We start from the raw sequence: 16358 nt of genomic DNA on the forward strand, positions 1-16358 counted from the left end.
GTTATATTTTGCTCTAAGTTCACTGTGTGAGCTGTGGTTTCCTCTTTGAAACGTACATCCAGCAGAATCTCATCTGCACTTCATTTTATCAGTAGGAGTAAGAATATTGAAGACTGCATGTAAAAGATTTCTGCTGTGAGTGGTATTACAGTGTTTGGGTTGCATCCACTTCATTATTATTTATCACAACTGGCAATGGCTTTGTGTTTGTGTAAATTTTGTATAAATTGCTTGTAAACCTGTGTTCAAAGTTATATGATTACAAATTTAAGCACTTTGTATTTCCTACAGGTTAGGCATGCAGTTGTGGGATTTTGTTATTCTTGTTGTTGTTTTTTGTTTAATAAAAAAAGCAAAACCTATATTAAGAACGGATGAAGCTGCACTTTCTTTCTTGTATTGTCTAGTTTGGGTATGTCTGGCTGTTGCATGGCTCCACGAAGAGGCAAAAGAGCATCAAGTCTCCTTTATACAGTGATTGTCCTCACTTATTTCAGGAGGTCTTAGTCATGGAGTGCCCATGTGGCTAAGGTCACACTGGAGATGACAAAGTGTATTGCTGTAACTCTGCCTCAGCAGACTAACTATTCCACTTCGCTGAGAGATGAAGTACTGTGCATTATGACTTTGTTCCTTCCTATGGTCTGCACCCAAGGTCTGATCAACAGAGAGTATGACTGGAAGTTCTAAAATAAATTAGTTTTACACACACACACTCAGAGCCTCTGTACTCCTTCCCTGCATTCATACAACTGAAATACTAAAACTGATTAAAGTATCCTCACAAAAGGCAAGAGTGTTAGTCTTCCTCATAATTTAAATGCATTCAGTTAATTACTGAAGTAAATAGATGAGCCTTGCATTATGCTTTCATAGTAGCTTTCATGAGTTTTGCAAGACTGTGTTGCAGAACTATCTTTCAATTTTCCAGAGTTAAAAACTATAACTTTCTAGGCAATCTCAGTGATGATTCAGTTTTCTCAAACTTGATGATTGTTTGGATTGTATGGAAGTACATTGTATGTACTTCCTGGGCAGTATTTTTCCTTTGTTTGTGATTGCTTCCTAACTGTTCTAGGGCTGTAAAAGAAGCCTGCTACAAATCATAATGGTATGTGTGAAACGGAATGGCATGTGCTGATGAAAAGCAGGAGGGTGCCATGCAAGAAATGTTACGCTGTATCATGAATTCATTTCAGCCTTAAGCCTGCCTTTTTCTTTCTTACATAATTTGTAAAGGTAAAAGTACTGTTCAACAGAGACTAACTCTGCAAAATACCTGCCTACCAAACATTGGATATAGGTGTGTTTTTTAAGATGAAGATAGCTGACATCTTGTCACACACAGCTTCTTTATATAATACACTTCTTTACCAACCAAAAAGTGACATTTTGTCTAGTCAGCCAGTGCTTTGGAAAAGTGCAGTACGAGTAAGAGCAATAAGCATTTTTGGCAACTACAATAATCACCATCTTTCTGTAATTACTGAGAAATCCGGGCCTAGGCAAATAACTATGCCATTTTTTCAATTACAAAATTCATAAATAAAAACTTTCCCTTTCTGCTTTTTTAAATCATCACATAATCAAAACCTAGGTATCATCTCCTGTTGTCTTCTAGCAAATGCAGCTTGGAGCCTCAGCCAAAACATGGAGTAATATGTTAATGTAGTAAATAGCAGCAGACCTGGAAGACACTACAGTGCAGTGCTGAACTCTACTTGTTGTGGCCAGAGGTTGTCGTGCTTGCTGCCAGCTCCACGCAGACCGCCTGTACCGTCATCAGGGGTTTTTGGCAGCTGTCAGTCTTTCTTTTTTTAGCGTCCTTTTTATGGTCCTGCAAATTGCTCAGCCTATATAAGTGCACGAGTAAAATCTTTTCTGTCCTTTTTTAAGAGGTGTCATAAAACTCAAGCACTAATGAATTTTTTCGACATGCAAATCCCAAGCTCTCCTTTGTTTAATGGGCCCAGACCATAGTGGGGGTAAATAGTTGCTGGCTGTTATATTCATTAAAAATTATGCAACTATTTCTGTTTGAAACACTAGATCAATTAGTTGATTGATTTGTCTGTTTCAGGAATTTATCTCTTGGATTTAATCTACATTGATTCTGCATATCCCGCTTCAGGCAGCATTATGGAGAATGAACAAAGATCCAATCAAATGAACAATATTCTCCGAATAATAGCTGATCTGCAAGTCTCCTGTAACTATGGTTGGTAAATCTTGTTATGCCTATTAAGCCTAAACTAAAATTTCTTTAATACAACATTGTGAAAGCAGGTTTCAGCCCTGTGTAAAGGCAACACGAGAGGCTAACGTTGGTAGAATTGAACACTAGTAGGTGGTGTAGCTTCCACTTCTGTGCAGTTTCAATCTTACTGGTAAATTAGGTAAATAAGCATGTAAATTCTAAGAGCTATAACAGAAGTTGTGCAGAGTTTACAGCTACATGTGGACTACAAATAACATACTGGCAGGTACAGCTATTGCATTTGAGTTATATTCTGTTTCCACCAGAGGCAGGTAGAGAGAATTATCTTAATATCTTTCCTTTCCTTTGCAGCAGATGTGATGTCTTTGGAGTGTAGAATGTGTTAATTTCATTATCACTTTATTGTTAGTATCCTGATGGTACAAAACAAAATACAAATATTTCAGTCTATACAGCAGTTGTTAAATTGTGTGTTAAGCTTTTCCACACACCTCACTTGTCGATGAAGTGAGGAACATGAAGGGCTGCTGCTTTTTGTTAACAAGATTTTACTCTAAAATTAATTTCTGCAATTCTAGCCTGTTAGTGAAGCCTATGTCAAGAAATGTGCTGGTTTGGGGGTCTTGATGAATACTCAGTGTACTGTTGGTGACTTAGCATGACTTTTCATTGCTTAAATATGAAACAAGCTGGAAAACCTTGAGAGCAGCTGTACAATTAAATAAATTCAGAACATTTAAATGCTACAGTTTTGGGGAGTTTTGAGTAGAAAAACCCTAAATGTTAGATGTGAGAAATTACTTGTGTATGCTTAAGTATCCAGCCCTTGTCCTTTGTTGTCAGCTTCAGTAATACAAAGTATTTAAAGGTAGGGACTAGGCATAATAATGTGTGACTCTGAATAGCTAGATTATTCAGCTATCATGTTCTTATTGTGAGTTTCATTTTGTCTTTGAATATTTCAAATTACAAAGAAACCTTTTATTTCACTAACCCTTTCCTTTTTACAGTTTTGGCAGCTTCTTGCATTGCTGTGCATTAATTTTGAGTGCTTTTGTTAAAGTCAGAATGAAAATTAAAATATGGCCTTGAATATTCTGTAATAATGGGTGCCTTATAAACAGTTGTCTTTACGACAGCATAAAAGTTAAGTTAGATTCCTGTCTGTGCACCGTGCGTCACTTAGTGTCTTTCTTTACTGGTATTCAGCATTGTAATTTTTTAGTCTCTTCACTTCATTTTCATATGAGAATCACTAACAGCCATGGCTGCAGGGTTTAATTTCCCCCAGAACAGTGAGCACAAAATTCAAGCAAGGTTTTCAGCAGATAACTCTTTTCCACTTGTGAGAAAGCATATAATAAAATCCGCTAGCTTTCATGATGATGAAATGCATCTGTTTTCTTTAACAACTGAGCATCACTTTTGCTCAATCAAATCTTTTTAGAGTCAAAGTAATATTTCTGCCTGATTTATTCTTTAGGAAGGTTCAAATCCTCTGTTTCCATTAAGATAACCATAAGAACCAGAAAAAAACCCTGAAAGAATAACTAATTTTGGATGACGTGAATGTTCATCTTTTTTTTTGTTTCAATGCTCCACAGATAATCTTACAACACTGCCCCATGTGCAAAAGTATTTGAAGTCTGTCCGTTACATTGAAGAACTTCAGAAATTTGTAGAAGATGACAATTATAAGTAAGTACTATTCTTTTCTTCAGGTTTTGGGGAATTTAATGGAAAGATCACTTGGCTGTTAGTTTGATTAAGAGTTGAACAAAAAGCCATTGGCTGAAGATGTTTTGGGGTTTGTCTGGTGTTCTTAATATTTTATTAATGGAGCTGATAATACCAGGATGCCTGAGTAAAATCGAGAATTACAGTCTTCCTTTATGACTCTAACCAGATTTCCAAAATTAAATATCTTTGTAAAAGTTAAAAGCAGATGAAAATCTAGTCTTTTTTCTTGTGGTGGTTGTATTCTGGGAATTTGTTCAGGAATCCTAAAGCCATCTCCAAGATGTCCAGAGTTGACTCTATGCTATTGGAAATAATACATTAAAAACATCTTCCAATTTCAAATTACTATTTTTAATAATCTTATACTTAAGATATAAACCTGACAATTTGGGGGGTTTAAGCATGTCAAAACAATGCTTACAAAAGAGGTGAAGAGCTAACCCACACAATGCTGTGAAATACACACCATAGAGCACATTGGTCAATATGTGAATGTGCTGCAGTTAAAGGAGGTGATAATCCCTGGCCAATAATTCTGAAAGAACTTAAAGCATAGGTTTAGTAGCCAAGGTTTTAAATAACTCAACCAAGGTAGATTTAATGCTATAAAATTAGCTATTGACAAATATAGTACCTCTATTTAGGTGAACAGAATTAAAAGTATTCAAGGCAACCAGATGTTCAATAATATGATGGTGGTATGAAAGATTTTAGAATATGTTTTAGAGAGCAAGGTTGCTAATGAACTACTTTAAAACCAGTCTTGTTACCAGTTTTATTAAATACTTCAGTTAAGAACTTTGTCTCAGAATTTGTATCTATGTACACCATATGTTAATAAAAGTGTTGCAAGGGTTCATCGAAGTAGAACATGATTTGGATATCACAAAGGAAGAATCAGATGGCCTGATGACTAAAATGATAGTGATACAAAAATAAAAATGTTACATACTTATTCTAACAGTAATTTATGGTGTTGATCAGTAGATGTCTGTCAGAAGTAAGATACAGGCATGAAAAGACAAATTCATCCCTACTCCCTATCAAATATAGTGTTTATGTAAAAAATTAAATTTTTAATACTGGTTCAAAAAGGAGCTGGTAAGACCTCGTGTGGAGTACTGTATGCAATTCTGGCCACCCATGCTTAGAGTGGGTTTAAAAAATTGCTGGTGCAATCAAGTGAATAAAGTCTGTTTCGTAACAGCAGACTTAAAGAACTATGTTTGGTTTTAGCCTAGAAGACGAGAAGTTTAGGTAATAGAATCACTACATATGAACACAATTGGGAGAAAATAGGGAGGGTAAAGAGCGATTTAAACTAAATTGTAATGGTAGCACAAGGATAAATGAATACAAAAATTTAGAAGCTAAATGTTGAAATATGGTTCCTAACCAGCAGAGTAATGGAATTTTGGAATAGCTTCTTAATCGGAGTAGTGAGACAAATAGTTAAATAATTTTTAAGTTGAAACTTGATCAATTAACGAAGTGAAAGCTACCAGTTAGTGTTTGTGAAAAGAAAAGAGCAGATTCAGTGAATCAGAAGACTGTGTGTTACCAGTGTGGGGTCATGTACATATGAGCATAAAGAATGACCTACCGTAACCATTCTACATCTCTCTGCTATTATAGCTGATATTGCTGGCATACAGATGGAAAATCCTACTGAGACAGTTCAGGAAAAAAAGGTGTCACCATAACGGAGACAAAAACCCACATGTTTGAGCACAGCATGAGTCAAGCAATTTGTCTTTTCTCTTCGATTTTGAACATAACTGCAGTTGGTGATAACTCCAGCTGCCAAAGCTGTTCCACTTGGCTCTGGTTCAGGCCACTGTGCATACAGTACTATTCCTCAGCCAAATCTGTCGATATGGATTCTTGTGATACATGTGTGTGGAACTTTGCTTTTCCTGAAAGAATAATTCTAAAAGTAAAACCATCCAGGCAAGGTATTCTTTTGGAACTTCTCTGAGTATTATCAGGACAAACTTCAAATAGAGAGAAAACGTCCAAAATTTGTCCTCTTGCTTAGGGTAAACTTCAGCAAAAGAAGCTGAACCAGCATTGGGTAGTTCACTGCAAAAGATCATACTTGGCTATGGTTTGACAGGTTTGTGCTTTTGTGTCTGGTTGATCACAGATACTAAAAATAGTGATGTTTCTGTAGGAAAATTATTCGGGGAAGAAAGAATGTGTTTGTATGATGTTTTCGTAGCAAAATTTATCTGCTTCGTGGAATTAGAATTCCTGCCAGAGTACTGATGATAGAATGCGCGTTCTCTTCTCAGTCTCATGACTTTGTATATGTTTCACAAATAGAGATGCATTATGCAGCAAATGCACATTGAACATGAGCATTGCGCACAGCCTTTTGAAAAGGTCAGGCAGTCCAAGACTTGTTGTAAAGGTAGTCTGAGATTTAAATCTCAGTGTTAAGATTTAACAAATGGTCATTATTTATTAATTTCCCACATACTTCCATGCTTCATTAAAGTCGCAAACATAGAGCAAAATTAAACTGAGTAGTAATTGGTAAAGGTGAAGAATTGTAGTTAGTATAGGCTTTACAGCCCCTGGATTGGATTCAAGAAACTGGTCATGTTGCTTAATTTGATTTTTAGATGGAGTTTCCTGATGATGCGTGAATGTTAACATTATATATATAATAGCTTTCATGAACTGTAATATCTTAGGAAAAATAGATTAAACAAGTGGTTTCTATAATTATATGATACTATAACATAATATTTGGGAAAACTACAAGTCATGAGTAATTCCAGTTTAAATTTGAAAATCATTTTAGCTTCAGCAGCAGCCTTGCTAATAATGCTGTAAGGTATTTGATGGATCTTAAAGATCATTTAGTACTTTTTCTTGTGATTTAGTTATTTGTGAGAATATTTCAATCAAATCTAGCAGTTTTCTTTCTAGGCTTCACTATGGCAAGGAAAAACTGGACTGAAGTCACAGAAGGTATTAGAAAGAGGGAAAGATTTGATTCTTAGCAAAGTACAGTTGCTGCAGTTTATATACCTTGGAGAACTTTGACCTTTTTTGACCATGTTTGTTTCATCAGGATAAAGCTTTAACTTAAAGTCTGTATTCATCAAAACACATCACAACTACCCTTGAAGAGAACTCTCATTCCTCTTCCATCTTTGTATTTGATGAGAAGTTTTTGGATTTTGTTTTGAATATTTGATTTCACATTTTCCTCTCAGTTTTCCCTAATGGATCTTCAGTTTCATAGCATTTTCTGGTCCCATGCCAGAAGAAACTGTAAGCCTTAAAAAGGCAAAGAGTGCTAAGTTTTGTTATAGTGGGAAAGAATCTCCTCTCTCTTTCTCTTTCCCGTGACCATTCTTTTTGAGCCAGGGACAGCATTAGTGTACTCTGAGGAGATGTATGCTTGACCTTTTTCCGGGAGAACAGAACTATCTCAGTACCAGGCTGTCAGGGAGAGAAGCTTAGATGGTTGCCCTAAAATGTTTTGGCAGGATCCCAACACAACATTTTGCCAAATGAGAACCTCAGTTACACTGAAAAGGAATATTTGGCAGCCACTTCATATAAACAAAGCTTTTCTCTACAATTTTTTGTGCCAGTCCAATTGCTTGCTTTAGATTCATGCTTGTCAGCAAGTAGGAGTACTCCAGAAAACCCCTGACAGTGATGTCATATCCTAAAAATAATAGATCTTTCTTGCTCAGCCCCATATACTGTTCTCTGCAGAAGCTGAGAAATAATATTTGCTAGTTACAAGACTAAGGGGACAAAAATAGGACCTAAAGCACCAGGATTCCTTCCAGTTGTACCCAAAATGTATTGCTAATCATTGTTATCTCAGGGCATCACTGGCAGCCGGTGGGCTTCAGAGATACCATGATGGAGCTGCTGCAGGATCTTCTTCCTCCTCCAGGAGTGTAAGAAGTGATCTGAGGGGAGTGCTTGTCCCCAGGTAATGCAGTTTTTCCCTGAGCTGGACAGTGCTATCCAAACATGGTGGCACCATGCCACGTCCTTTCCTGACCTGCCACGCCTTGCAGTGGTTCCAAAACAATTTTTTTGCTGACCTTTTGGTATCATTAGGTCAGGCCTGGTATTCTCCTCAATTGTTCTTGGTCTAAATTGCCCTTGGTATTCTCCACAGTTGTTCTTTGAGTAAAGCCAGTTTGAAGACTATTGTTTGTATTACAGTGTTATCTGGACAGGACCATCAGGATTGGAATCCCATTCTGTAGACTGCTATCTATACATATAATTCAGTTCTTCAGAGCATATTAGGCAAGACACTGATAATCCAATTTAGTAGTAAAATGATTTACAGAAAAAACAGTTTAAATTTAGATTCAGATAGGCAGGATGCTATGGGAAAGCATCCCAGAGAAATTAATAGGCAATTAAAACATTATACTGACTCCTAACAATGATGGCACTATAAAAGTGCCAGCTGCACCATATTGGTTTTAGCCTTATGATAACAGGAACTGTACGGCAGGTGCTTAAATTATAAGAACTTATAACAGTGAACCTTGGCCACAGTCCATCTTAAATAGGCCTCCCAGGCAGCTATATTCCCTGGACCTTTTCCAGGAAGATTTGTTGTCAATGGCAGGGGTTGGGGGAAACCTTCACTGTTAGCCTGAGAGTTCTAGTGATCCTGTGGCCATATGGATCAATAGCTATAGTTGTGACTTAGCTGCCTCTTCCACAGGACATTCTCGGGGACAGTGAAGCTTCCAGAAACTGTTGGACCTACTGTTTAAGTGCTACACAGGCAGCCCAAAATGTTTCAGATATGTCAGACCCATTTTGCTTCATACACAAATACTGGTCAGAAATGCCCTGAGTGACAGCTTTGAAGACTGCACTGCTTTATTGCAACTTAGATCTTCCTTGTCTCAAGAAAGATGAGTAAGTTTTGTTCAGCCTCCTCATGGAGCAGCTGCATTTCTTGTTCATGTACAGCTACTCTGTCTTCATTCGCTTGCTTAATATTAGGGGAATTGATTAAAAGTACCTTTACTGTCCTAGCAGTAGTTTCGTCCTGTACTGGAGAACATACTCCCATGAAACAGAACTATGTTCAAGACTGGCTACCTCCCATGAAACAGACCTATGTTCAAGACTGGCTACCTATTTTTTCTGCATTATGTTAGGTTCCTCTTTTCCTGCTTATCAGGAAGGTTACTCTTAAATGAGCTATATGGCAGCAATCAGTAGAAGAGTGTTATTTAAGACTAGGTTGGGATAGAGGTCCAGCTTACTTTACAGAGCCTCCCAGCCCTAACACATTCCAGAAAACATTCTGAGTATCAGGCTTTAAAAAAAAAAGATACTGTTTGTCATCTTTTTAGTATCCAAGATCAAAGTCTTCACATACTCTCGCTATGCCTTGTTCTTTAAAAGCTTTGTCTTAATTCCCAGAGGTAAATTGATGGTTTGTTAACTCAGTAAATCTCTATGCTGATTTTTTTTTCCTAGAGATTTTGCTTCTAGTTTTTATTTCACCTTAGATTATTAATACTAACTCCTCAGTTTTGGAATTTCAGTTTCTGATGGGCAGTTTCTGAGGCTGATATCTAGGATTTATCCTGGCATGTATCTCAGCTAAACTCTTGCTGTATAATTTTGGAATGTTGAAACTTCATACATCAGCACTTAGAGCTTGTGCTAAGTCTGGGCTTCCTCACCATGGTAAAGCAAATATTTTATTTTTTAAAAGAACTGCTGAAAAAAAAATTTCTAACAGTGTGGTAACATTGGATGAATATAGTGACTTACAAATTTCTGATCATATACAGGTGCAAACACAAAAAAAGAGAATGTCTTCATGAGTTATGAGTGGTTTATTAGGTATGCTGGAACAAAGGTAGTTTTTTACTTGTAGTAATACTAGTGAATATCATTGGGGACAGTGAGCTGTGAGAATATAATTTGCTATGTGATGGATATGAATGATGAATGTTGGTTGTAAGCACATCAGGTGTCAAAGTCTGCACAGACCTATTGATAGTATCACGCTAAGCCTCTGAGGGGCCAAAGATTCTGACTCTGTGAGTGCTATTTGGGCGACATTGCTCATGCTGCTGGCATAACTATATGCACATGTAGCAAGGTGAGAGCAGATGAGCATGCGTGTGCATGCATGTAACCTGTGCTTCTCAGTGGAAAATGCAGTGTCAGAGGAATTGCAAAAATGAATTTGGGTGGTGACAAACAAGCCAAGGCTGGTTGAAACTGTACTGACTGCCAGTATCTTTTCTTTGAAGTAAAAATGTTTTTGTTTCCAGCCTTCTGCAGGAGACGGGGAGGAGGAGAGAAGGTGGTCCAGGAATGACATCTCATTGTCAGAATATATTCACTTTTCTCACAGTTTATTTCAAGTATTTTGTTAAACATGTCAGCATGAGTATTTTATATCTACCAAAACTCAAATTTAGGCTCATATTTATTTGTTGTTCTTTTAATAAATCCTGTATTTTCCTAAGTTGAATAGCTAAATTGCATTTTTGTTATTTTCAAAACATTGCAGAATTCTGGCATTGTTGAAGTCAACGACCAAACTGTCAGAGACTTAGCAAGGGCAAAGAGTTCAGAGTGTACTTTAACATAACCAAACAGATAAACAACATTATCTAACTTCACATTTTCTAGAGAGATGACCAATGCAGAGTGATGTAATCTCATTTTATGGCACTGAAGATTCACTTGTTGCTCTGTCAGTGAACTTTTAAGAGCAGCACACACCATGGGTGCTTTCTAGATTGTATAATGATACCATGCCTCTTTCTAAAACCTTGTTAAAAGCATAAAGGTGTTAGGTCTTACTTTCTGCTGTTATCTTCCCCTTTTCTTCTATACAAGAATATTTTTAAACAGAAAGAAAGAAACAGTATAGCAAAAGTAGTTGCATGGACGTTGATCTTTTGTCAGATGTTCTGGTCACTAAAGAAGGTATAAGAATGTTCTTGCCTTAAATCTGATAGCAGGTCATGGCACTTCCCATTATGTACATATTCATAGGCAGTATTTCACCTGTGCTGTTTCTCAAACATGTAAGTCTTGGAGCTTGTTACGTAGTAAGCTAATTAAGTTGATAAAAAATGTGAAGTTGGACAAGTGATTTGTGGCCTCCTCAGGTATATGAGGTAATCCTGCCACAATTGCTCTGAAAAATACCTGATTCTGTAAATAGTTACCTGAAATGATAGACCGGACATGTTTAATGAGCACAATTCAGTTCAGCACGCTTAAGAACCGGAGTCTAGTCTGTAATCCTTACATATAGATTTAAATTCATTTTAGTCTAACAAAGCAAGAAATTTTCAGGAGGATCGCATTACAAATCACATCATTGTAAAAGGGAGGAGCTGTTTGCTTACATGGACTGAATTGCAGTCATATCTTTTTGCAATGGGCCTATTAGACAGATGTTTCCGCAGTGACCAAATAAATTGTGGCTGTTGCCACAGGGGACTAATAAAACTGAGTAACTTATTTGTTAACAGAATAAGGAAAGAGCATCAGAGATGAGTTCCTCAAAGCTGACAAACTAAATCATGCAGTTATCACGTGTGGTTAAGGATAGGCAGCAGCTCCCTTGTACAGACAGAAATAGAAGAAAGAAATTAGTAATTGTGGAACAGTGACAGGTTAGTAGGGGAAGGGTTGTCTGCTTCTGTTGGAGAACTACTGTTATGTGAAACAAGTTGAAATGAGTGTTCTGTTTTCCATAAGAATTTTGGTTCATCAAATATGAGCTAACCCAGTATAATGAGCTTAATACCCAAGTTTCTCAATATCTGTAAATAGCACAGTTCTGCAGGAGATTCTTAAAACAAACAAAAAAAAATTATAGCTTTCTGCACAAAAATCAAGCTCAGAGCATGGGTACAATAAACCTCTAATATTGTGGGGAACAGATCAGCCTTAAAAATGAACAAGGGTAACTACTGTGCAAGGGATACAATTGGAACATTTCTACAGGCATGGAAGATAAATTCACAACAGGGTCCTTTTTACAAGGAACAACTTCATTAAGGTTTTCTGCCATTTTTCCATACTGAAAGGAATTCCCATATGATCAACATTTGAGTCGTGCACTGAGTTATATTATTGTGACCTTCTCATTGTGAGCTTCTAGGAGAGGCGTGTTGCCACTTCCTGGTCACAGAAATCATGTTGACAGAAAGAAATGGTAGTCTGGAAAGGAATGATTCATTACCTACTTGAAATACAGTACTTTGGATAGGTAAAAGAATCTAGTACTATCGGAAGAATAGAAATTCTGAAACATGAAGAGGGACCATAGGTTTGTTAAGTAACTTCACACTAAAACATAGTTGACAATGTTTGAATACTGTGGAGAATGGACTGGAAGGTATTCCCTGTAAAACTCTGTGTACGTGGAAGACAAAGGCGTAAGGAAAGTGGTAGTTAAGCCATATGTGATATTTTGAAAGGCTTTCATAGGTTGCCCCACACACACCCCTTTTCATGTTTTTATCTAAAGTTAAACAGACTTTCACCAGTGTTTGTATACAGTGGACTACTGCAGTGTAGCTTGAAACTTTCACAACTTTTTTGCATGTTTAATGCTGTGCAGTGACAGCAATTATTTCTTTGGGGTTTATGCCTATTCCATTAAAATTTACTTAACATTGTAGTCCTCCATACTTTTTTGTCAAACTGGTACAGAACAAAGGACCCATGAATGTCAAGTTAAGAGTGCATAAGCTTGAGGGGTGGCAGAAGTCATATGCTCTGGAAGATCAAGATGTGTTGGAGTGCTGAGATAAGGCAACAGTGAGTGCATCATAAAACACATGGAGTGAGGCAGAGGGGCATGTAATATAACTTCTAATTATCTTCTTTTACTGTTAAGTGTTGGTCATTTTACCCACTTATGCTCCTTTTCTAGAAGTCATAGTAACTAATATTTCTAAATAGCTATTTCTGAGGGCACATTTCCACATGATAACAGAATAAATTCACTTTTCATGTACAGAGGGAATAAAATGTTTGTTGTTAGGTTTGTATCTAAATTTACTAACTTTTGGAGGTTTTTTTTCAGGTGAAAGAGTATATGAATTTACATTTTTACACTGATAGGGAGTATAAAATACCAATTTCCATTTCTGTTTTCATAGACTTCCCTCACAGTTTCTTATCAAACAAGTAGTGATTTACTTAAATTTATTGTTTTGTTACATAGCAAAATAAATAACTACACCTCCAACAAAGTAGAATTCCTGCTTACCACTGCCAAAATAATTACTTTCTTCAGTTTCTTTCAACTTCTATTGAGAAATTTTTTTTGTTAATTTTTCTAAAAACTTGTTTTTCCAGATTATCATTAAGAATTGAGCCCGGTAACAGCTCTCCTCGACTGGTTTCCTCCAAAGAAGATCTTGCAGGTATAAAACTTCATTTGAAAATTTGAGTAAGGAAATAATTTTAATTACAGAAATCCTCCACTGAAGTGTATGGCAAGTATGGGAAAACCCATTTTATATCAGAGGGGTTTTGGAGGAATTGATCAGTATATGGGCTTTTGTTGCAATTACAGAATTATCTTGTAAGGGCTGTCAGAGAATTGATCCCTTTCCATGCACATGCCCAGTTTCAGAACATCCTTGGTCCAGAACACCACCTCTCTGATAGTTATAAAAGATCTGAATTTTATTGCAAATTTCTGCATAGCCAGCTTGTACTTGGGTTAGCACTGTCCTTTGTCTTAAATAGTTTTCTTCCTCTATGATAGTCACCCTTGGAGGTTCTTACAGTAACAAATTATATCCCACATATCAAGATTGTTTTCACATATATCAGCATTCATTTGACTAGGCAAAACAAATCCGTTGATCTTAAATGAATGAAAAAATCTGACTTCAGAAGTAAGACTTAATTTGCAGAGATTGTAGAGGAGCGGTGTACTGTTATTTGACTTTCTGGGTAACAGGTTTACCTGGATGGCAAAGAGGAGCATTTTTAAGATGATTTGTTAGTAGGTTACACATTTTTAATAGGTAGCATGAAACCTATTGGAGTTTCCTCTGCTGAGATTAAAAACCCAGCTAAAGCACATGTATTGGCTTTGTGTGGCAAGGTTTTGGTAGCGGGGAGGGGGTTACAGGGGTGGCTTCTGTAAGAAGCTGCTGGAAGCTTCCCCTGTGTCTGACAAAGCCAATGCCAGCCGGCTCTAAGACGGACCCGCCACCGGCCAAGGCCGAGCCAATCAGCGATAGTGGTAGCGCCTCTGGGAGAACATTTTTAAGAAGGAAAAAAAGTTGCGGGACAGACAGAAACGGCAGCCGGAGAGAGGAGTGAAAACATGTAAGAGAAACAACCCTGCAGACCCCCAGGTCAGTGAAGAAGGAGGGGGAGCAGATGCTCCAGGCACTGGAGCGGAGCTTCCCCTGCAGCCCGTGGGGAAGACCCTGGTGAGGCAGGCTGTCCCCCTGCAGTCCAGGGAGGTCCGCGGTGGAGCAGATACCCACCTGCAGCCCGGGGAGGACCCCACGCCGGAGCAGGTGGGTTCCCGAAGGAGGCTGTCACCCTGTGGGAACCCTGTGCTGGAGCAGGTTCCTGGCAGGACCTGCGGATCTGTGGAGAGAGGAGCCCATGGAGCAGGTTTTCTGGCAGGACTTGTGACCCCGTGGGGGACCCATGCTGGAGCAGTGCGCTCCTGAAGGACTGCACACCGTGGAAAGGACCCATGCTGGAGCAGTTCGTGAAGAACTGCAGCCCGTGGGAAGGGCCCACGTTGGAGAAGTTCGTGGAGGACTGTCTCCCGTGGGTGGGACCCCACGCTGGAGCAGGGGAAGAGTGTGATGAGTCCTGCCCCTGAGGAGGATGAAGCGGCAGAAATAACATGTGATGAACTGACCGTAAACCCCATTCCCTGTCCCCCTGCGCCACTGGGGGGGGGGTGTAGGTAGAGAATCCAGGAGTGAAGTTGTGCCCGGGAAGAAGGGAGGGGTGGAGGGAAGGTGTTCTGAGATTTGGTTTTATTTCTCATTACCCTCCTCTGGTTGATTTGTAATAAATTGAGTTAATTTTCCCCAAGCTGAGTCTGTTTTGCCAGTGACGGTAATTGGTGAGTGATCTCTCCTGTCCTTATCTCGACCCACAAGCCCTTTATTATATTTTCTCTCCCCTGTCCAGCTGAGGATGGGGGAGTGATAGAACGGCTTTGGTGGGCACCTGGCGTCCAGCCAGAGTCAACCCACCACAGCACAGTATGTCTAAAATTAATCCCTGGAATTGACCAGTGCAAATTGCCAACGTTGTCAGTATTGATACCAAGTCTCCCACTAACCTTGTTACCATATCAGTCTACTGAGGGACCATGATTCCAGGTAGTATTGCTGTGAGTTTCTTTGTCCAGAAGCCAGACCTGGTAATTCAGAGGTATTATCAATAGCATGAGTCATCAGTAGATTGCTGATGTCTACATAAACAATTGCAGTTCAAGGAATAACACAGAGTGTTTGTTAGCATTGGAACAGAAATTAGATTGTGTGGCTTTTTTACAAATGCTTGCATTTTCATTATTATTTAATACGTGAAGAAGGAAGAGCACTCCTTCAGTACAAATGAATCAATGCACTGAATAACAGAGGAAATTCTCCTTTCAGGTTTCTGTGTGAACTAACACATAAATTTGAGACAATTTCATTGTGTAAAGTGGGAGGACAAAAGATTTGTAATAGCTTTTAGCAACATATAAAAAGCTACCGTACCATCCATAAGTTGACCAAAACAAATCTGCTGTACCAACAGTTTGTTTCTTTGAACAGACTAAACAAACATCAGACTATGTGAAATGTGCTTCCTACTATAGGAACCATTATCTCAAAAGCTGTTCTATTTTAATCTCTTAAACCTGAATGGCTAATTTTCTGTCTCGTTATGTTAAACCATGTGTGAATGTAAAAATCCCAAGGAGTCCAGACCATATCTGATATTTGGCATTCAAAATGTCTTTTCTTCTCACCAGAGGAGAGACAAAATGAATGAAAGAGAGAAAGAAAAAGGAAGATGCTAAATATGTAAGGAGAAAAAATAAATAAGGGTGTTTTTCCTCTGCCTCCCAGCTCTTCATGTTGGCTGCTGTGAAACCCTTTCTAAGTGTCAAATGGCCAGTCATTTATAGGGAACCTCTTGTTTGTTTCAGGGTTGTGAATGCTCTTCCCAGAGTCAGATAAACATTTGACCTGGTCTTCAGTCCCTACAGTTCTAAGGAAAAAGGAATAAAATCTATAGAAATAATAATTTGGAAGAAAAAATTTCTTCAGGAAGGTGCTCCACCTCTCCCCCCTCAATGCTGAGAATTATTAATTGCTGTGTAAAATACAAGGAGGTAGTTCACAGGAGGAATTTTTTTTTC

At 38.1% G+C, this 16358-nt stretch overlaps 1 protein-coding gene across 8 annotated transcripts in view; it reads left to right on the forward strand.

Moving 5' to 3' along the window:
* Positions 1–16358, forward strand: part of RALGPS1 (Ral GEF with PH domain and SH3 binding motif 1) — a 133909-nt gene that overhangs the window by 92265 nt on the left and 25286 nt on the right. For 6 of the 8 annotated variants that reach the window (XR_012654196.1, XM_075056133.1, XM_075056132.1 and 3 more), the window contains 3 exons: positions 2081–2218; positions 3823–3916; positions 13316–13383. Coding sequence is in view for 7 of the 8 variants with exons in the window: in XM_075056133.1 (XP_074912234.1) it covers positions 2081–2218; positions 3823–3916; positions 13316–13383 (300 nt within the window). In the remaining variant the exon portion in view is untranslated. Of the gene's footprint in view, positions 1–2080; positions 2219–3822; positions 3917–13315; positions 13384–14162; positions 15376–16358 lie in introns of those variants that run through there. The other 2 variants (XM_075056138.1, XM_075056136.1) reach the window with 2 other exon arrangements.

This window comes from Buteo buteo, chromosome 23 (assembly GCF_964188355.1).
Source record: "Buteo buteo chromosome 23, bButBut1.hap1.1, whole genome shotgun sequence".
Taxonomy (NCBI): domain Eukaryota; kingdom Metazoa; phylum Chordata; class Aves; order Accipitriformes; family Accipitridae; genus Buteo; species Buteo buteo.